Raw genomic sequence first — 23,601 nt, 5'->3', positions numbered from 1 at the left:
AAATATTAGTAATAAGAATTGGGCTCAAGGAACAACTTGTTATCATTGAAAGCACTGCCTAATTTCATAAATATGATGAATATAGTTTACTTTTCTATTCAATTTTGGACCCACCTTATCCTATTATAGTTTAATATTCACATAGCCCCAATCTATGTGTCATATCTAGGCAGTAATACTTTTTCATGTTTTATTTTTCCTTCAGAATGCATTGGTATATGACTCTTTTAAACACCCATGGATTTCACAGTACTGACACTGCAAGAAATGGTCAATGAAAAAATTGAATATGAATAAATGCATAAACCCTCCTGCCATCCATTTTTTATCAAGCATTTATGAAACTGCTGCTCTCTCCCTAGCAGTGGACTTGATGGAGATGTCTCTGACCTTCAGGAATTGGGAACATAAATGAATTTGTACACAATATTAGAATTAAAAATTAGTGTATTTGTGTGTGTGTGTGTGTGTATGTTCAAGTGATAATACTAATAGGTTCTAAGAGGAAAAAGTTTTGTTTTAAGTAATGTAGAAAGTAGTAAAGATATTCCAGAGTTTGGGAAATGTAATAGTAAAATCTTAATTAGAAATTAGCATATTGTATATAGCGAATCAAGGGAAATAGTGAGAGGTAAGATTAGCTACGTAGGATAGAGATAGAATAGGAAGACTTAAATTAAGGCAAGGGGTTAATCATATGGTTGTCATTAGGTGCAAAATCAATAGATTTTTATCTTAGTTCTATGTAGTCCAACCTTCTCACTTTACAGATGAGGAAATTGAATCCCACAGAGAGAAATTATTTGCTGAGGATCATGTAGGTAGGAAGTAAGCAGTAAAGCCAGGATTCAAATCCATGTCCTCTGACTCCAAATCATATGACCTTTATTGAGGTCCTTTTAAGTTTGGAATTTTTCCTAAGCAACTTTTTCTGCATTTTATGATTTCCCTTTCCTAAGTTTTTAGTAGTGAGTTGGGCACTGCATTCCTTAAGTGCTGAGGTAAGAGTCCAATATAATCTATTTCATCTTACTGAAATAGAACAAGAAAGCAGATGTTTCTTTATGAGCCTTTCTGGAATTCTTTAAAAGGAGTTGTGGAGGAGTATGAGGAGGTTCCTTGCCATAATTAGAAGTTTTTCATTTTTAGAGTAAAAAGAACATATCCTGAGAAACAGTGCTTCTGACTGCTATAATCTTGCACCACTACCTAAAGATTCCTTTGTGAGCTCCCTGACATAATGACTAGTACACAACTGTAAGCCTACATCACAGCCTCTTGAATCTATATTTGGAAAAACTTGCAGTAATATAGTATGTTTATGGTATGGTACTCTTAGCACAGCTAAGAGCTGGTAGAGCTCTCCATGGAGTACTGTTTTTAGCTGTTACCAAGGAGATGTTCTGCTAGATATTGATAATTGCATTAATCCTCAGTTTACACAATCTGTGCGGAAGGAAGCAGCTCCTTTTCTAATGTTTTCTGCATAATAGCTGCTTTGTAATTCCTTTGACCCTTTACTTTGACCTCTCAGCATAAAATTAGTGTGCTGGTCATAACATGAAATTGGTCTAAGGAATCTGTTTGGAAACCTATACCTATTAAATTTTTTATCCCTAGTACTCTGTTTCATTTCTCTAGAGTTGTTTTATACATAAGACCTTCTAGAGTAGAAAAATGCTTTTAGAGTCTCAGAAACTGCACTGTCAAAAAATGATAGGCATGGAGATAAACTCATTTTGCTTGTGCCAGCAGTGTTTAAGATGTTCAGAGTTGAAAGCACATGCATGTTGATCATTTACCATCTTTGCTGTTGAGTTGGGTTTAATGATTTTTTTTGCCTGCTTTTATGAAATTAAGAGGTAAAGTTAAAAAAAGATACCAATAAAAAAAAGATTTTGTTTTTCTTGATTTTTTTTTCTTAATGTTTCTGTTTGTCTCTTTAGAACATTTTAGGTTTTCTTTTATTTTTTTTGCAAGGCAAGGGGGTTAAGTGGCTTGCCCAAGGCCACACAGCTAGGTAATTATTAAGTGTCTGAGGGCAGATTTGAACTCAGGTACTCCTGACTTCAAGGCCAGTGCTCTATCCACTGCGCTGCCTAGCCGGCCCCTTTAGAACATTTTAATGAAAGAAATTAATTATTGTTTAATCGTGTTTGACTCCTTGTGCTCCATGGACCATAGCACACAAGGCCCTTCTGTCTCCACTAAGATGTGACATCTTTTGATCTGAGGGGCTCTACTTCCAATATCTTATCTTTTAGCATTTTAATATTATTTATGAGGATTTCTTGGCAAAAATACAAGAGCAGTTTGCCATTTCCTTCTCCTCCAGTGGATTACCTTTTGTCAGAAAGTAGTGCCTTCACTATGACTTTTCTGTCTTGGGTGACCCTGCCCAGCAAAGGTCATTGTTTCATTGAGCTAAGTGAGTCCCTCTGTCAGACAAAATTGTGATGCAGGAAGGGAGGAAATTAATACCATCTAATTTGTATTAAAAAGAATTATGTTGATTAGAATATTCCACTGTCTTTAAATTGTTGATATTTAAGTACTACTATGTGTCAGGTACTATGAGAAGTGCAGGGTGAAGAAAAAAAAGCAAAGATAAAAGACACCCCCTGTCCTCGAGGAACTCACAGTCTAATGGAGCAACAACATGCAAACAACTATATGCAAACAAAGTATATAGAGCATAAATAGGAAATAACAAAGGGAAAACATCAGAAAATATTCTCCACCATCATTTGCCTTTACCAATTTCATGATCAAGAATGTAGCACTTCTTATACAATAATCAGGATGCCTTCTCCCTACCAAAATATGAAGTTATTCTTTAGAAATTTCAAATGCAAGAAGAAAACTTTATCAAATTGGAGACTGAACAGTGTTGACTGGAAGAAAAGAGAGAGAAAGAAGTTAGGTTACAGAGTAGCTAAGTGAGGGGCAAGGGAGAGAAATGTTCACTTTTCTTACAGATTTCACTTTGGGTAATAGCAGAAACCACACTGAAGGTCAATCACATCGAGTATCCCAATTTTCTCTTATCCAGCTTAGGGTGATTAAGTTTAATAGTGATACTATATAGGTCATTTTAAGCACTTTATTTTAGCAGTATAAAACTTAACATTTTCCCCAGTTGAGAATTTGATGCCTTTTGAAAGTGATGACATTTAAAGTTATCTCAAAGTGTAGCATTTCATTATTATTATTATTATTATTCTTGATTCTCACAAAAAAAAATACTAGATCTAAGTCATTCAGGACTCTGCTTTATTAATTTCCATCAGGACAGCATTTTCTAAGAATCTGGTAGCTTCTCAGAATTAGGAGCATTTAGCTCCTCCTGATTCACCTAAGACAGTACCTGACATTTATTGTCAAGGCAGTTAATAAATATTGGTTGATTAATTTATTGACTTTTTTCACCTTCCTTGCAAAAGTGTAAGTACCCTTAATTATTCACATGTATTCACATGTATTTCTCTAAAAGAAGAGCAAGAACACTGCCAAAATATCAAGAGAAGTACTATTCAGTCTTAGGGCAATAACCTGCTTTATCCATTAGATATTGTAAGATAAATTCTCATGTTTTATAGAAAAGAAGAGAGGAGAGCACCAGACTAAAGGGAGAAGGGAATGAACAATTTAAGAAAGGAGGTAAGGTAAAAAATAAAATGTAGAACTGATGACAACAGTTTTCTAAACACTTATTTTTTTTGTCAAAACCATGAAGAAATAATGTAACAAAGAAGCTACATACTCTGCCATTTAAGTTTTGCTTCCCAGTACTTTAGAATTTTATTTACTTATTAAGTCACAGACAACATTCTTAGTGATATGGATCATCTTCCCCAAGAGTCTTATTAGATACAAGTTTTGATTTCCTTTCCCATGATCTTTAATACAAAAATTAAAAGAAAAAGCCCTCTTCTTACTTTGGAAAACCCTAACCTTTAAGGTTTGCTTGAACTTAAAGACTTCTCACTTTTATAATTTTCTTTGTTTTTCCCTTTATGTGGTTTTTGCTATCCTTCCCCTCATGTTTTAATGACACAGATGTTCCACACAATTATTTCATCTAGCATTGACTATTGCATCTTTCATCATCTTTGTCAGTTTGCTGGGTTTGTCTTGAGACCTCAAGGTTGTTTTTATTTGCATTTCTCTTTTTGGTGATTTGAAGTATTCTATCATAGTTTAATTATAATTCTTTTGAGAACTGTTCATATCCTTTGATTACTTATTTATCAGGGGATGCACGGTGGCATTTTCCATTCAGTCTTAATTACAAACAGAATAACTTTTTCTTTCATGCTGAATAGCTTACATTTAAGTCCCTTCTCTTTTTTATTTATTCTTTCCTCTTGGAAAAATGCCTAACTAAATTGATGGAGCTCTTCGAAAGTTGAAACGTGGAATTTATTATATTGGGAAACTGAGTGTTGTCTGATTTTACATCCCTAAAAATGAAAGGCAATTGTGGAAGATTGAAGAGCCATTAATTAATCAGGACACCTGTTTTGTATCTAAATGAGCAAAAGAACTTGCCTTCTGCAATGATTTCTTTTAAAAAAATAAGCCAAAGAGAATTATGATTTCTCTGGCAGAGAAGTTATTATGACTGTGACCCCTATTCTAGGGTAAAACTTCATAGAAAATATAATATACTATGGGAATCTTGTGGAATAGAAATAGTGTAAAAAATGGAACACTAAAGTCTTTTCCTCCTTACTTTACAAATATCAGATTACATAGAAGCAGAAAGTACTTACAGCCGAGCTCTTCAGACCTGCCCTGCCTGCTATCAAAAAGACAGGTCGGTTCTGTTTTCAAACCGAGCAGCTGCAAGGATGAAACAGGTAAATGGTCTTCACTGACCCCATTTTATAACAACAAATTGTTAAATTGAAACTAATGGAATTCTAATATTTCACAGTGTTACTTCTCTTTCAAAATTAGTTTGGTGGTCTGATTGCTTCTCTGGGTGGGAAAAACAGAAAGAAAAATATTTTTCAAAGTGTGAGTCAACCATTTACCATTATTGTAAATGATGGACTACCCAGGGCATTGATAAAATTAGGATGAGTGAATGAAAGAGGTAAGGGATATTTAATTTAGAATGGTTACCATTTCTTATTCAGGCCAAAGGAAGATTGCAATTCAGAGGGATGGATGCCCACCCATTAAAACCTTCAACTTAAATTTATTCATCCTTGAGTTTGAACAAGTGACTACACTTCTCTTTTTAAATAAAAGTATAAATATTTGGAAAAATCTAAGCTTCTAGGTGTTAGTATAAAAAGTGCTTATGAAATGCAGAGTTAGAGTCAAGGATCATTTGCAAAGTATTTCTAAATGACAAAGAAAATATCACATAGAATCATTTTATTTGCACACTGATGAGACAGTTTTCTTATATTTTATATAAGAGAAGCAAACTCTGTAATAGTTGATAAAAAAAACTGACCCAATGGGTTCAAAATCTACCACTGACTCAAACTGGCTCTGTGACCCAGATTCATCACTTAAATTTTGTTCTGGCAACTCTCAAATACTGCAAGTTGTAGAGTTAGTACTGATTTATATTGCAGAGAGAATTTCCTTTAACAATGAAATCACCAGTCCAGTTCCTTTTCCTATTATGAATTGTGCTTACTTGTCCAATTTTATAGTAAACAGATTTCACTGAGTTTTGGAAAGATTAATACAAAAAATTACAAGTCCTTATAGGTGCACATGCCTCTGCAGTACAAAAAGTATAAGACAGCATGTCAGATTCTATTTGCCAGAATCTGATTTAAGATTAAAAGAAAGAACCAGGGCAGAGGCAAGGTGGCAAAGTGAAAGCAGAAATTCCCAGAAACTTTCCCCCAGACCTCTCCAAATGCCTTAAAATATAACTCTAACCAAATTCTAGAATGGTGGAACCCATGGAAAGACTTAAGTGAAAGTTTTTTCTGGCCAAAGACAATTTGGGAGATCTCCAGGAAGGGTCTGTTCCACCAGGATTGGAAAGGGCCACAAGGCAGCCTGGGCAGCGCCATGCCAGAGTGAACCAGTTCCATCCTTCTAGAAATAGCCTGCAAGGTGCCTGGGTTCCGGGGGGGGGGGGGGGCACCTGAATCTGTGACAGCAGGGGCAGTTTTCCAGGAAAACTACCACGCCAGAATAATTGCGGAGCCCAGGTAGACAGGCCTCAACACACTGTAACCCTGACCCGGGAACCAGAAGCAGGCCTGCAGAGCCAACAAGCAGCTGCTTCCAGAGCGTTCAGCCCATGGATGGTAAGGGACTCTGGGGAGACTACAGATGTCTCTACTCCCCTGGGGCAGTACTCTGTTACTTTGCCCATACTCAGAGCCAGGTCACAGTCTGGGGCCCCATACTGCCATAAAGGAGCAGGATCTCTTCTCACAGCTCCAGGACAGAGGGAGGTGCTTGTGGTCATCCATAGACCAAAGTACAGGACAAGAGAGCAGTCATAGCCTCTCATAAGACCTTGAAGGAATTGAAGTCCTGGAGGAGGGGTGTCCCAAAAACCCTCAAAAGCTTGGGAAAGCTTCCACCCTGGAAGCAGAGCCTCATCTTAACAAAGGGTTAAAATCAGGTCATAGGCTGGGAACATGAACAAACAGCAGAAGTAAAAGAATCTGACCACAGACAATTAGTTTGGTGCCATGGAGATTAAATATACACTCAGAGGGCGGCTAGGTGGCATAGTGGGTAAAGCACCGGCCCTGGAGTCAGGAGTGCCTGGGTTCAAATCCGGTCTCAGACACTTAATAAACCTAGCTGTGTGGCCTTGGGCAAGCCACTTGACCCCATTTGCCTTGCAAAAACCTAAAAAAAAAAAAATACACTCAGAAAATGACAAAGTGAAACTTCTAGATCTAAAGCCTCCAAGAAAAATATGAATTGGTCTCAGGCTTTGGAAGACCCCCCCCCAAAAAATTTTTTTTGAAAATCAATTAAGAGAGGTAGAGGAAAAATTGAGAAGAGAAATGACAGCAAAACAGGAAATTCATGAAAACCAAAAAAAAGCAGCTGCTTGGAGAAGATACAGAAAAATACTGAAGAAAATAACATCTTAAAAACCAGTTTAGATAAAATGGAAAAAACAGTTCAAAAGGTCAACAAGGAGAAGAAAATCTTGTAAAGCCAAATTGATCAGATAGAAAAGGAAATTAAACAAATGAAGAATGGAGCCAAGGGAAGCTGATGATCTTGAGAAAACAAACAATAAAACCGAAAGAAAAACTAGAAGAATATGTGATATTATCTCATTTGAAAAATAACTGACCTGGAAAACAGTTCCAGGAAAGATAATTTAAAAATTATTGGGCTAACAAAGTTATGACCAGGAAAAGAACCTAGACTTCATTTTTTTTTTTTAGATTTTTTTCAAGGCAATGGGGTCAAGTGGCTTGCCCAAGGCCACACAGCTTAGGTATTAAGTGTCTGAGGTCGGATTTGAACCCAGGTACTCCTGACTCCAGGGCCGGTGCTCTATTCACTGCACCACCTAGCCACCCTAGACTTCATTTTTCAAGAGAGTCTTCAGGAAAACTTCCTGATGTCCTAGAAGCAGAGCATAAAATAGAAATTGAGGGAATCCACTGATCATCTCCTGAAAGAGATTCCAAAATAAAAACTCAGGAGTATTTTAGCCAAATTCCAGAACTCCCAAATCAAAGAGAAAATATTACTAGTCAGAAAGAAACAATTCAGATATTGTGTAGCTACAGTCAGGATTGTGTAATCCTGATTTAGCAGTATCTACATTAAGGGCTCATAGGGCTTAAATATGATATTCCAAAAGGAAAGAGAGCTTAGATTCCAACCAAGATGAATATTCAGTGAAATAGGGTACTTTCAAACTGCTGTTGAAACAACCAGAACTAAGCAGAAAGTTTGATCTTCAAGTACAGGAATCAGGTGAAGCATTGAGAGGGTAGATGGGAAGGGAAAATTATGAGGAATTTAATGTACGACTTGTATTCCTGCATGGGAAGATGATACTGATAACTCATATAAACCTTATTTATTAGAAGGAATACACACACACACACACAGCATAGGAGGGAGCTTGAATATGAAGGTATATATATTATAAAGTGAGAGTCAATGCATGAAAAAGGAATGTACTGGGAGAAAGGGAAAAGAGGTAGAATGGGCTAAGATATTTCAACATAAAAGAGGCAAGAAAAAACTTTTGCAATAGAGCAGAAGGGGAGAAGGTGAGGGAGAAATGAGTGAACCTTCATTCCCATCAGAAGTAGCTCGGGGGGCAGCTAGGTGGCGTGGATAAAGCACCGGCCCTGGAGTCAGGAGTACCTGGGTTCAAATCCGGTCTCAGACATTTAATAATTACCTAGCCATGTGGCCTTGGGCAAGCCACTTAACCCCGTTCGCCTTGCAAAAACCTTTAAAAAAAAGGTAGCTCAGAGAGGAAATAACATACACATTCAAGAGAATATAGAAATTTATCTTATCCTAGAGGAGAAAAAGAGGAAAGGGATGGGAGCAAGGGGACAGGGGAGAAGGGGGGGAGGAGGTGTGGGTGATAGAAGAGAGGAAAGATTGTGGGAGAAGGTAGTCAGATACAACACATTTTTGAGGAAGGCCAGGGTGAAAGGAGAGAGAAGAATAAATGGGATGGGGAGGAATAGGATGAAGGGAAATAAAGCTAACAATAGCCACAGTAGGGGAAAAAATATTGAAACAACTTCTCTGATGGACTAATGATAAAGAATATGAACCATCCCAAAGACAGAGCTGATGGTGTCTGAAGCACACTTTCTCCTCTGATTTTATTTTTCTTGAGATTTCTCTATATTTTTGGGGGAAGGGAGGATTATGATTACTTTTACAAGAAGACTATTGTAGTAATATAAAAATAAATAAACAAAAATATAGCCCTTAAACAATATTTAAAAATATTTTTGTTACGTGGATCATGCTTCTTAAAAGAAAACCGTATTATCATACCTATTATTGATTGAAGTTAGCACTAAATTCTCTGGGGAAATTTTGATTTACAATTGTGTGATTCCTTTTAAGTAGATAACATTAAAGGTAGACAGGTTATAAGATTAGAATCTATCTGCATTTGCATGTTGACACTTGTAGGAAAGGATGTTTAGTCATTGTGAAATGTAATTTTTAAAATTCATAAATAGAGAGATAGTACATACATTTATCTTTGGGGAATTGAAAATTGTGTGGTTCTATAATTACTATAAGAGTGCCAGAATTGATTCCTTATGGAAGGAGAATTTTGGGGCTTCCTAGAACTCCATTTTATATGAGATCCTAACAAGTCAAATAGGGTTTTGTAGCCTTTTTTGGTGTCATGTTTAAGCCTCTAGATCCTTTCTCAGAAAAATGTGGTTTTAATTCATAATTAATTGAAATAAATGCTAAATTTCAGCTAAATATTAGTGAAAATAGATTATTTTTTCCACCCAAATTCACGGGCCCCTGAAATCATTCATGGGCCTGAGGTCCAAAATGAAGAACCTTGGTCAAGAGAAAGAACACTGAAGACTAGAGAATTAATAAAGATTTCATGGTACAATAGAAAAATTGACCTTGGATTCATGAAACCTTAGTTCATATCTCAGTTCTGTCTTTTACTACTTTTGTGATCTAAGGTCTATTAATTAACTTTTTTGTGCTTTGATTTGCTGCTTATCTGAAAAATTTAGCGTTTTAATTAGATGACTTCTGAGATCCGTTTGAGCTCTAGATTTATCTTATGTAGGAGTTACCACAGTACAGAGTCTTAAAAGTAAAGGCATATATGAAGAGAGTGATCATATTTAAGGCAAAAGATGCTGAATACTTCACAAATTTGCATTTCTTAGGGTGAGTCCCCAGTAATGAATGAAATGGCAGAACAAGTAATAATTTGAATTATATCTGTCTTTTTCAGTAATTATCAAATTCTCCAAAAGAAACACTGATTTGAACAAGCTCTGTTTCAAAAAAAAGTTTCATGTCAGATATAAAAGGCTAGTTATATATTTTAAAAGGTATTCTCAGTATAAATATTTCCTTCACGAACACTCATCACAACATTCTATACTTTTATCAGTTTCTGTGATCAAAAAAAGTTTTATCACTTGGTGACTAACCTTATGTTCAGTGATATAGAAGCTTAAAGGCACAGGTAAGTCCCATTGAATAAATGAGCATGCTTTAAGTAAGAACTGTTGCCTGAAAGAAAAGAAAGGAATAAATAAGAACTACAGTTTGAAGATAACTATATATTTTAATGAGATGTTTGCTTCAGATGATTTCTGCAGTTTTGAAAAGACCATGTCCTCATGCCTCATCCCTTTTATCTTTGCTCTGAAGGAGACTTTCAAAGAAGACAAAACCCACAAACGATAAGAATAAAATAAAATGGAGTATTTGTCCAAATATGAGTTGATTTTTTTCAACAAATTGCCTTACCTAAATGCAGGCAAAGTCTGAGTAGTCAACATTCTTCATTTAGTTTTTCCTATCCAAATTGTTGGAGTGATCTCAACTATAGATCTCAATGAGAACAAAATACATTAAGCCTCCTGGGGCTTGTTGCATGTCTTCTATAGATGGACAGTGAAAGATCCAAAATTAAATAGAGGGAAGAATAATGCATTTAAGAAAGTGCTTGGTACTTTCACCTTCCCCACACATTCCCCAACACATGCAAAACAGCAAAAAAAAAAACTGCTTAACATCATTCATCAAAATTGCAGGTGATCCAAAAGATAATGGAGAGATGCATAGTGTACCTAGACAGGCTATATCATATTACCCACAATTTCTAAGAAAAAATGGTATAAAAGATAAGAAAGGAAAAAATAAAATTGGAAAGAAAAAAAGCACTAAGGCATTTTCAAAAAGCATTGAATTATAGATGGACAATCAAAATGACACATTATACCTATAGAATGTTCAAAAAGAAGAAAGCCTCCAGACCATTAGGTAGATTTATATCCTTTATGAAAGTCACGGATGGGAATTGTGTAATATTAAGATATACATAGTCTGAATAAGTAGAGAAAGAATTCATATTGAAGAAATCACAAATCTTGAAATATTAAAACAAGAACATAGATTCCACGTTATTGATTCTTTTGTTGATTAAGTCATTAGAATTGGATTAAGCATATTAATGCTATGTTTCTTTTTCAGGACAAAAAAGATGCTGCTATCAATGACTGCAGCAAAGGTGAGATGATTTTTGTTTTACATGACTTATTGCTCAAATAAGAAAATGTGGGAACTTTTACAAGGACTACTGGGTGAGAAAGGAGAGGGGATTTTGTTGTATGGAAATGATTAAGAAAAGACTTTGTATTTCAGGTAAAAGTTGGATATTGATCTAATCACATTTTCTCCACCTGGTTTTCTTACTGTCATTTAAGATGAAACATATTTGAAGTTGACATTATTTTCCTTAAAGCAGTTTTCCCTCTTAACTATTTCTTTGTGTTCTACCACCATTCCCTTGTTCTCCTTTTAAGACTTTACAGTTAATTTGATCTATTCACTCTTTTTCATCTCATGATATCAATTCTTTTCATCTCCAAAATATCTCTTATATCTATCCCATACTCCCTATTTATATTCCTAGAATAGAAAGATTTGAGTCTGTGAGAGATCTTAAATATTATTTTGTCTAGGAATTTTTAAAAATACTGTATTTTAATATAACTGATTTTCTTTGTAATCCTATATAGTTGAATTAATTTATTTAAAAACATTCTAAGAGGAGTACATAGGGCGGCTTCATCATACTTCCATAGGGGTCCATGACACACAAAAAGGTTAAGAGCAAAGATTCATAATGCACCCACTTCATTTTATAGATGAGGAAGCTGAGGTACAGGAGGAAAAGTAATTTATCTGAAGTATTCTAGTTAGAAAATAGCAGAGCTGAGATTTGAACTAAATGTGGTACCTTTTTCCATATACCTTGTTGCTGCTACCCTTATACAGACCCTAGTCACACCTGCTACCTGTAGATATACTTCAAAGCTCTGTCTTAGGTACTCTTTTTTTTTTTCTCCTACTATTTCATTTGAAAAACTCATTAGTTCCATAGATTCCTTTATCAACTCAAACCAGATGATTCTCAGATCTCTTTATCCATGCATACCCTCTCTCTTGATCTCCTGTTTTAAATAAAACTAACTTGCCTTTAAAAATTTGAAACTGAATGCCCTATAAATGGCTACTGCAGTGTCCTGATGGTGGATCTATCTACCTCATATCTGCAGACTCCAATCTAACCTCTTCTTAGCTGTCAGAGATTTTCCTAGAGTGTAGATTTCATTGTTTCACTTCCCTTCCTTAATAAACTCCAGTCTTCTGGATTAAAACTATAATTTTTTTCTTTAACCTTTCAAATTGTTCATAATTTTAGCCCTTCTTATTTTTCAAGGCTTCTTATGCTTTATTATTCCCTTCCACATACTTTTGCATTCCAGTAACACTTGCCTTTTCAGTCTGTTTCTTGCACAAAAGACTTCATCTTGCAACTTCTGCCTTTTCAGTGGTTGTTTCCTAAGACTAGGGTGCACTGCTGCTTTCTTTCAAGACTCATCTCAGTCCAACCTTTTGTAGGAAGCTTTTTTTGTTTGTCCAGTTCCTAATGTGTTCCCTCTTAAGTTATCTTTTATCTACTCATAAGGGACACTAGGTGGCGCAGTAGATAGAGTACTAGCCTTGGAGTCAAGAGGACTAGAATTAGAATCCTGCCTTAGAAACTTGACTCATACTAATTGTAAGACCTTGGACAATTCACTTAACCCTGATTGCTTCACTTCCAGGGCCATCTCTAATTGTTTTGATTCATATCTGTCCACTAGACCTAGATGGTTCTGGAGGAGATAGTGAGACTGATGATTTAATACAGCACCCCCTAACTCAAATTCAATTTATGTGCTTGTCATGACATCACCTCCCTGATGTAGTGGTCTTCATGTTTTTTCTTACTTTTTCATGGATCCCCCCCCCTCCCAGTTCTAATTCCACTTTCAAAACATTACTGACGTGGAGATGTTAAACATGATTGTACAACAAAAATATTCATAGCAGCCCTGTTTGTGTTGGCAAAGAATTGGAAATAAGTGAATGTCCTTCAGTTGGGGAATGGCTTAACAAACTGTGGTGTGTGTATGTCATAGAACACTATTGTTCTATTAGAAACCAGGAGAGATGAGAATACAGGGAAGCCTGGGAGGATTTGCATGAACTGATGCTGAGCAAGATGAGCAGAACCAGAAAAACAATGTACACCCTAACAGCAACATGGGGGTGATGGTCAACCCTGATGGACTTGCTCATTTCAGGGACAATTCGAGGCTCTGCAATGGAGAATACCGTCTGTATCTAGAGAAAGAACTGTGGAATTTGAATAAAGACTAAAGACTATTACCTTTAATTTAAAAAATGAACTGTTATCTTATCATGTAATTGTGCTATCTCTTACATTTTATTTTTCTTCCTTAAGAGTATGATTTCTCAGGGCGGCTAGGTGGCGCAGTGGATAGAGCGCCAGCCCTGGAGTCAGGAGTACCTGAGTTCAAATCCGGCCTCAGACACTTAATAATTATCTAGCTCTGTGGCCTTGGGCAAGCCACTTAACCCCATTGCCTTGCAAAAACTTGAGAGAGAGAGAGAGAGAATGATTTCTCTCTCATCACATTCAACTTAGATCAGTGTATGCCATGGAAACAATGTAAAGACTAACAGACTGCCTTCTGTGAGGGTTGGGGGGTGGGAAGTAAGATTAGGGGGAAAATTGTAAAATTCAAAGTAAATAAAATCTTTAGTCAAAAAAAACATGATTGTTCATGTAAAACCTATATCTGATTGTTCACTGCCAAGGTAGGGAGGGAGGAGAAGGGAGGATGGTAGAGAAATGTGGAACTCAAAAGCTTGAAAAATACGATTGTTGGAAACAATCTTTTGCATGTAATTGGGGCAAAAAATAAAAGAAAGCAAATAAAAAGAAACTGATTATGAACTCTTGATCTAGACAAGATAAGATGAGGGTCTGAGCTAATGTAGTAATTTTGTGAGTTGGGGGTGAGGAGGTATTGTCAGATGTTAGAAATGTTGTAGAGGAAAAATTTAGCCACTAATTCGAAAAGGGAATAAAGTATATAGAGGAAATATTGAGGACACAAATCTGGAATAATATTGGTACCTTCTTTTTGTTTCCAATTACATGCAAAGATAGTTTTCAACATTCATCTTTCTGTAAGTGTTTGAGATCCACCTTTTTCTACCACCTTCCCTTCCTTTTCCCATAGCAGCAAAAATATGATATAGGTCGTACATGTGCAAGCATGTTTAACATTTTAACATTTCCATATTAGTCATATTGCAAAAGAGGAATTAGAACTGAGTGGGGAGGGGTGAGAAGCATGAGAAAGTAAGAAAAAAATAAGAGAAGTTTAAAAGTAAACATGGTATGCTTTGTTCTGTGTTCAAACTCCATAATTTTTTCTCTGGATGTGAGAGATGGCTTTTCCCACAACAGTTCTTTCAGGATTGTCCTTGATCACTGAACTATCAAGAGAAGTAGTGTCTAGCATTGTTGATCAACTTATAATGTACTTAATGTTTACAATGTTTTCTGGGTCTGTTCATTTCCTTCAGAATCAGTACACTCCAATCTTTCCAGACTTTTTGAAGTCCAATCACTCTTGATTTCTTATAGAACAATAGTACTCCACTACATTCATATGCTATGACTTGTTCATCCAATACCCAATTGATGGGCAAACCCCCAATTTCCATTTTTGTGCCACTACAAAAAAAAAGAACTGCTATCAATATTTTTGAACACGTAAGTCTTTTCTTTTTTTATGATTTCATTGGTATATAGAATTAGTATTGGTATTGTTGGATCAAAAGGTACACACAGTTCGATTGCCCGTTAGGCATTGTTCCAAATTGCTCTCCAGAGTGGTTGAATCTGATCACAACTATTGCTGGTACTTTCTACAGAATTAGGGAAGTTTAAAATAGGGGTACTTTCAGGAGAAAAGATTCTCTTTTAAGTTTAAGACAACTCCCAGACATCTGGTTTGAAATATCAAAAGACATTTGGTAATGTAGAATTGGTGCTCAATAGAGAGACTAGGGCTAAATATCTGAATCTGGGAGATGTTGGCACAGAGCTAATAATTAAACAACGATGTCACTAAGACATAAAGACAGAAGAATAGTAAGCCCATACTGAGTTTGAGAAATAACCACAATTGTGCGACTTGTCTTAGATGATGGACCATCAAAGGAGGAAGATAAAACCCAGAAAGAATTATTCAGGGGGGAGCAGCTAGTCCACAAAATAAGATCAGCAGATGGGTCAAGAAATATGGGAAGTGAAATAAAATAAGATTTGACAAGAAAACCATTTTTAAATGATAATGTTTGGAAACCAGATTTCAGTGGGTCAAGAAGTAAGGAAAAGAAGTAGAGCAGCAAGTGTAGAAAGCATTTTCTAAGATTTTGAGAAAGGAAAGAGCACTTAGTGAAGGTTTTTAAAGGGTAGGGGAGACTTGAACATGTTTTTGAAGGTAGTAGAAAACAAACCAACAAACAGTGGTTAAAGATTAAGGGTGAGAGGTGATTAAGATTGTAATCTACTGGATAAGACAGGAGATATAGATAAGTAGATATAAAGTAATTTAAGAAGGAAGAGAGCACTAGGAAAGGTTACTTTAAGGAGCATACCTTTAAAGATAAGTATTCTGAGAGGAAGAAATGAGACATTTCAAGCATAGGAGTTCTAAAAGGTACAGAGATGGGATTGAATGTTGAATTCAGGGAACAAGTGATATGCTAGTTTAAATGAAAGAGGAAGCAGATTGTGAGAGTTTCAGGTATGAAATGAAAGTGAAATGTTTGAATTTTCTCCTAAAAAGACAAGGAGCCACTGAAGACTTTTGAGTTGGAGAATGTATAACATGTGTAATTCAGAATTATTACATCTAAACCTGCAAAATGTAGTTTCATCAAATTATTTTTCTTTGTTGAGAGTAGCAACTGAAAGATTTCTGTGTTTGTGGAAACTTTTCTGGTTTGTTTTGTTATCATTAGGGTGTTTGATACTTTCCTCACTATGTAATAGCTCTCTCCCTGTACCTATTTTCCATCATTGTAAACTATATTCCTGGTTCATTTTTTCTATATTAATTAACATTTGTGGGCGGCTAGGTGGCACAGTGGATAAAGCACCAGCCCTGGAGTCAGGAGTGGGTTCAAATCCAGTCTCAGACACTTAATAATTACCTAGCTGTGTGGCCTTGGGCAAGCCACTTAACCCCATTTGCCTTGCAAAAAAAACTTAAAAAAAATTATCATTTGTTCTCTTTTGAGCTTTTTTTCAAGCACATGCCATCACATTCACTGATCTACATGCTAAAAGCTCCAAACATGAAGTCACAATGATCCTTTTGAAATTTCACTTGGCAGCTATCTTTTTCAACAAGTCAGTGACTAAAGTTATGCCTTACTTTTCTGCAAATCTACTGTAATGGCAAAGTGTTGAGGGTTTTTCTTATTATTCCTGCCCTGTACATCTTGGGTTTAGCCACAAGTTTGCAACAGCATCCTAGACCCTTAAGTATCTGGCATCTGCAAATTAATGTCTACTTATTATCTCCTTACTTAGGCCAAGACATTTTTTAATAATTTTTTCATTATCATGAAGAACAGAAAAAAAACCGTTAGGAGAATTTTTCTGTGAGATTTTTAGTTTCTGAATAGTTTAAATTAGATAGCTGCCTGCTCTTTCTTTGCTTCTTCCTTTGAAACTAGATAGGTGGATAAATGCTTTGAGAGCTTATGATTAGCAGGGCAATGAAGGGAACAGTTTAGGATTCAGTTCCAGCTCTAGCACCAAGTATTGTCATTCCCTGCCAAGAAATCAAAAGGAATGGCAATACTTTCTAATTTTTTTCTAGAGCTGTTTAAACCCATATTCATCTGTCTACCAATGCTTATAAGAGACTACCCACCTTGTATAAATAACCTCCTGTTAACATAAATAAAATTAAAAACCCTTTTACAGCCTTCCATTAAAATGACCAGTTTATATACTGTATTCGTCATATAGTAATTCATGATTTCATTTGAACTTTAAAACAAAACTATTTGAGGTAAATAGTAGTATTTTGCAGATAGAGAAGGTGAAACTCAGAGAAATAAATGATTTGTCCTAGTTCATGTAGCTAGTAAGTTGAACACTGTGATAAAGGGACATAGTCCCTGATAAGAAAAATTCCATTGTGTACCATTGGGTGGCAGCATCAAAGAAAGAATCTGAACTCTAGCCCAAAGCAGATATGCCTACTTAATCATTATAGTAATAATAATTGCTTCCTTTTTTTCTCCAGCAATTGAATTAAATCCCAGTTATATCAGGGCAATATTGAGGAGAGCAGAATTATATGAGAAAACTGACAAGCTTGATGAAGCCCTAGAAGATTACAAATCTGTTCTAGAAAAAGATCCATCAATATACCAAGCAGGAGAAGCTTGCATGGTAAGTACTTTTTAGATTTCTAGAACTTTTTCTAATTTATTTTTTTTTCCTTCTCCATTGAGTCACAATCCTTTGGACCCTATTGGTTATACCATTATCCTGATGTTGACTGAAGCACTTGGTGGCACAGTGGATAGAGTGTTGGACCTGAAATGAAAAATTTTTCTGAGTTCAAAACAGGGTTAAGTAATTTTCCCAGGGTTGCTGCCTTAGACCAAATGTGACCCTGGGCAAATTATTCAGCCCTGTTTTTCTCAATTTCCTCATCTGTAAAATGAGCTGGAGAAGAAAGTGGCAAACCCATTCCAGTACCTTTGCCAAGAAAATCCCGAATGGGGTCACAAGGAGTTGGTGGATACAACTGAACAACAACAATTTTGTTTGACACTCCCTTTGAAATCTAAGAGGTGTAAACTTATAACATGAATGTATATACCCAATTCTAACCATACCTCCAATGATGTTTGCTTTAAAAAGCAGTTTAAAAACCTCCAGGATGAGGGTGGCTAGGTGGCACAGTGGATAAAGCACCGGCCCTGGAGTCAGGAGTACCTGGGTTCAAATCCAGTCTCAGACACTTAATAACTACCTAGTTGTGTGGCCTTGGGCAAGCCACTTAACCCCATTTGCCTTGCAAAAAAAAAACCTATAGGATAATGGACTGGGACCCCCAGTTCTATTTTGTTGGTTTTAAGAATTGGGGCCATGATTAAGAGAGACAGCTAGGAGCAATCAATATTGCTATCTCAATCATATTGATATCTCAAAGTGAAATTCCGGGACTAGCACAAAATGGAACAGAGCAAATGCATTTTTTTTGTTTATTTTATATTATTACAATAATCTTGTGAGAGTAATCATAAGCCTCCCTCCCCCCCCAAAAAAGATGGGAAATCTCAAGAATAGTGAGAGAAAAAACTATATTTCAGTTTGTGTTGAGATTCCAAAGGCCCTGTCTCGGATGAGTTGCCTTCCCCATCATAGCCTCCAGAGAAGTTGCTTCAATATTTTTCCCACGGGTGCTATCACTAGCTGTATTTCCCTCCACTCTGTTCCTCCCCACTCTCATCTATTCCATTGTCTCTCCTTTCACCTTGTCCCTGTTCAGAAGTGTGTTATATCTGAGTACCTTCTCCCTCGATCTTCCTTCTCTTCTATCATCTATTCCCCCTTCCCTTCCCCCTTTCCCCTTTATCCCATCCCTTTCCTCTCATTTTTCTCTAAGGTAAGATAGATTTCTATACCATATTAAGTGTGTATGTTATTTCCTCTCTGAGCCATTTCTGATGAGAATGAAGGCTCACTCATTCCCCCCTTGCCTTCCCCCTTTCCACATCATTGTAAAAGCTTTTTCTTGACTCATGTGAATTATCTTAGCCACTTCTTCCTCTCCTTTTTCTTCCTCCCAGTACTTCCTTTATCACCCATCTTTTTACTATATAATACCATTATATTCAGCTCCTTCCTGTGTCATATATATATATTTTTTTCCTTCTAACTGCTCTTATGAGAAAGTTCATGTGAGTTATCAGTATCTTCTTCCCTTGCATGAATACAAACAGTTCAACATCATTAAGTTCCACATAGTCATTCCTTCTTGTTCACCCCTTCTATGGTTCCCCCAGGGTCCTGTACTTGGAGATCAAACTTTCTGTTCAGCTCTGTTTCAGTAGGAAAGTTTGAAAGTCCCCTGTTTCTTTGAAAGTCCATCTCTTCCCCTGAAAGAGGGTGTTCAGTTTTGCTGGGTAGTTGATTCTCAGTTGTAAACCAAGTTCTTTTGCCTTCCAGAATATCATATTCCAGTCCCTGTGAGTCCTTAATGTAGATGCTACCAGATCCTATATAATCCTGACTTTAGAGCCATGCTAATTGAATTGCTTGTTTCTGGCAGCTTTTAGTTTTCTCTTTGACTTGGGAGTTTTGGAGTTTGGCTATAATATTCCTGGAAATTTTTCTTTTGGGATTCCTTTCAGGAGGTGATCAGTCAATTCCCTCAATTTCTATTTTATCTTCTGCTTCTAGGACCTCAGGGCATTGCTGTTATTATTTCTTGGAAAATGAAGTCTAGGCTCTTTACCTGATCATGACTTTCAGGTGGCCCAATAATTTTTAAATTATCTCTCCTGGATCTGTTTTCAAGGTTAGTTGTTTTTCCAATGAGATATTTCACATTTTCTTCTAATTTTTGGTTTTTTTGACATACTTTTATTTCTTCCTGAGTTCTCACAAAGTCATCAGCTTTCTTTAGTTCCATTCTGCATTTGAAGGAGTTATTTTCTTCAGAGAGCTTTTTTATTTCCTTTTCCAGCTGGCCAGTTCTGTTTTTTAAGGCATTCTTCTCCTCATTTGTCTTTTGTGTTGCTTTTTCCATTTGGCTTAAACTGGTTTTAATGTTACTTTCCTCAGTATTTTTTGTATTTATTTCACCAAGCTGCTGATCTGGTTTTCATGATTTATCTGCATCGCTCTCATTTCTCCTCCCAATTTTTCCTCTATCTCCCTTAATTGCTTTTCAAAGTCTTTTTTTGAGCTCATCCATAGCCTGAGCCCATTTTCTATTTCTCTTGGAGGTTTTGGATACAGAAGCTTTGATTTTGTTATCCTCTGAGAATGTATCTTGATCTTCCATGGAACAAAGTAATTTTGTATAGTCAGGTTTTTCTTTTTTGCTGATTTCCTCAATCTGTGACCGATTTACTGTACTTCCAAGGCTTTGGGGACCTGAGGACAGAGACCTTAAGTCCTCCAAGGTCTTTTGAGAGGCTCTGACTGCTCTCTTGTCTGTGTTCAGGCCCTCCCCTCTGCCCTGAAGCTGTGAGGATGGTCCCTGCTAGGCTATGGTAGTGTTGTGGGGGCCCAGACAGCAACTTGGATCTGAGTGTAGGCAAACAGCTGAATCCTGCCCCAGGGGGAGCAGAGAGACCTCTGCAGTCTCCCCCTGATCCCCTTACAGTCTGTGGGCTGAGAACCCTAGATGTGCTGGGTGGCTCTGCCAACTCCCACTGCAGGTTCCCACCACAGGGCTACTCTGAGGCTACTCCATTCCACATTCACTGTGTTGCAGCAGAGTTTTCTCTCACCACCCCTTCTGGCTATCCCCAATGGTCACTGAGCCAAGAGTTCTGGAAACCGCCCCCTCTACCACAGACCTAGGTGCCCAGCGCTGCAGCTTTTTGCAAGCCCCAGTCCCAGTGGAGCAGACCTTTCCTGTGGAACTTCTAAGTTGTCTTGGACTGGGAAATTATATCTCTATCTATATCTAGATTTTTGACAGAGTAATAATATGATGGCTTTTGAAGGTTTGGAGGAATAAGTTTCCAGGAATTCCTGCCTTCACTCTGCCATCTAGACCCTGCCCCCTGTTATTGCAAATGCATTTTTCAAGAATGTTTTCATTAATCAAGAATAAAAGTCAAGAGTTTAAAAATGATCAGATACCATCATAGTTCTAACCATAAACAACGCTGACTAATAATCTGTTAGTATTGTTTTCATGACCCATTGGGCAGCTTCTGGGAAACCAGTCTTTGGGTTCTAGGAAGAGTATATTGCAGAACTGAGTAAAAAAATTCACTCACCTCACTGACAACAAGGCCATCAAGACAGGATAGCTATACTGCATTGTCAAAAAGTTACAAATATACTGTGTTGTTGATTAGACCATCAAGAGGCAGGTTGGCTATACCATGCTATCCCAAAGTTGTCACCAGAAAAACTCATCATGCTGGTGAGAAAAAAAAATCATCACCCATGCTGTGGTGCCTCATTGATATGGGCAGGAACCACATCCTAAAGACCAAGACTCCCACAGCATCTGGAACATCACCAGAAATCCTGTTTCCTACTAAATCAGGCCATGTGGTGAAGACTGTTCTGGAAAAAGCAGTGAGAAGGATGTCTTTATACAATATTCTCCTCACTGTAGTCAACATAATGTGCATGTTTTGCTATCATTCATTTGATGTCGTGATCTTCTTGAATTATGAAGGATAACAATTCTTGAAATAGCTTAGTCTATGTTCCAAAGTCCTATATAGAAAGGGTTATCTTATTTACTGCTGTGTATTAGGAGGCTTTTTAAAAAATATTTTAATAACTATTGCCTATCTACCACATGCCTAGCACTCTAGTCAAAAAACCTCAGTAATCTTCATTAACTACCTCATCCCCTATATTCAATCAGTTATCAAATTGAATTTTCCTTCAAAATGTCCTCCAGGTTCACCCAACTTTTAATTTACTCCTAGCATTACACTAGTCCTGGTCCTTGGCATTTAATGCCTAGATTATTGCAGCATCCTTAATGGTTCTCCTTGCCTTTAGTCTTTTGACTTTTATTTTGGCTTCCATGTGAACAACTTGAATTTCAACCTGCTCTTAATTTATTGGCAATTAAACTCCATCAACACTTCCAAACCAGACAGCAGATAAAAACCTCATTCTCTACCAACCCTACCATTGTTCCCCTCCTCTACTTCAAGTGTGAATACTAGTCAAATTATCTTTTAATTTGACTTGACAAAAAGTTTCGTAATAATTTCATGTTATGAATGCATGCATTGTAATGCTTCACACTGCAAAGATTTACAATGTGTAGCCAAATGTTAAGCTGTAGAAAATATTTTCTAATAGTCTTTGAAAAGACATGGAGATGAGGAGCTAGGTGGCGAAGCAGATAGAGCACTGGCCCAGGAGTCAGGAGAACCTGAGTTCCAATCCAGCCTCAGACATTTACCTAGCTGTGTGACTTTGGGCAAGTCACTTAATCCCATTGCCTTGCGAAAAAGAAAAGACATGGAGGTAAGCTATTTGGTAGATGCATACTCTACAAAGCTACTCAGTTGATTTTTATTTTAATCTATATTTTGTTTTATTGAAATATTGCTTTTATATCAACTTTTTCTCTAAATCTCTCTCTCCCTTTCTTTACTCAACAAACCATCCCTTGTAACAAAGATTTGAGAAGGGGGAAAAAGACAATTCATTAAACCCACCAATTCATCAACCATATCTGACAATATTGTACATTCATAGTGACCTGCCTTTACAAAATGTATAGGCTAGTTCATTTCCTTTTCTCTGTATCCCATTGATCTTTCACCATGTGTTCTGGGGAGGGAAAGTAGTAAAAAAAAAATCAAAGATTGAGAAGATGAAGCTCAGAAATTCTGTTCTAGTTATTCCTATCATGAGTTGATATTCTTGAAAAAAGTAAAGCAGTTTACTAAAATACTATATAAATTATTGGTCCCTGTCCTATCTAATATATGTGCTGATTGGTTTGTTGTTGTGGTTTTTTGCAAGGCAATGTGGTTAAGTTACTTGTCCAAGGTCACACAGCTAGGTAATTATTAAGTGTCTGAAACTGGATTGAAACTCAGGTCCTCCTGACTCCTGCACTGGTGCTCTATCCACTGCACCTCCTAGCTGCCCCTATTATCTTGTTTAAATGAAAACCATCTTTAAATAGAAGCTGCTTCTTGTCTAATTGCCTTTTCAGTATTAAGGGAAATTAGATTTTCCTCTACTTTGATGTAATACTCCGAAATATAGAAGTACTATCATTGAATCAACAAACATTTATTACATGCCAATCATTATGCTAAGTCCTGAGAACACAAAGAAAGACAAAAACTTGGTCCCTGCCCTCAAGGAGCTCATGTTAAACCAGGGAATCAATAAGTAAACAACTCCCAAACTCTTTCTTTTAATTTTTCATTCCTGTTTCACCTAGCTCCCTTTTTACCTAACTTTAGGATCTGCAATACCTGCATTCAGCATTCCTTGCAAAGAACACTTCACCTCCCAACTGTATATAAAAGATAAAAACATAGTAGATGGAAGTGAACATGAGTAGTGATATTCTCAACAGTAATAGGAAATTTGGTAGAGGGGAGAGTTTAAGGAAGAATTTAATGAGTTCAGCTTTGAACTTGATGAGTTAGAGATGCCCTCAGTTTGAAATCAAGAATTTATTAAGAGGGGCAGTTAGGTGGCACAGTGGATAGAGCACCATTCCTGGAGTCAGGATGACCTGAGTTCAA

At 36.6% G+C, this 23,601-nt stretch overlaps 1 protein-coding gene across 3 annotated transcripts in view; it reads left to right on the top strand.

Annotated features, from left to right (window-relative positions):
• TTC1 (tetratricopeptide repeat domain 1) overlaps nt 1–23,601 on the top strand; it is a 53,079-nt gene that overhangs the window by 6,244 nt on the left and 23,234 nt on the right. For all 3 annotated transcript variants that reach the window (XM_074212503.1, XM_074212502.1, XM_074212501.1), the window contains exons 3-6: nt 3,600–3,660; nt 4,750–4,862; nt 11,188–11,224; nt 17,409–17,557. In XM_074212503.1, the coding sequence (XP_074068604.1) occupies nt 3,600–3,660; nt 4,750–4,862; nt 11,188–11,224; nt 17,409–17,557 (360 nt within the window). The remainder of the gene's footprint in view (nt 1–3,599; nt 3,661–4,749; nt 4,863–11,187; nt 11,225–17,408; nt 17,558–23,601) is intronic.

Source organism: Macrotis lagotis, chromosome 1 (assembly GCF_037893015.1).
Source record: "Macrotis lagotis isolate mMagLag1 chromosome 1, bilby.v1.9.chrom.fasta, whole genome shotgun sequence".
In the NCBI taxonomy this organism is placed as follows: Eukaryota; Metazoa; Chordata; class Mammalia; order Peramelemorphia; family Peramelidae; genus Macrotis; species Macrotis lagotis.
Note: the sequence above shows the minus strand (reverse complement) of the source record. Positions and strands in the feature narration are given on the sequence as shown.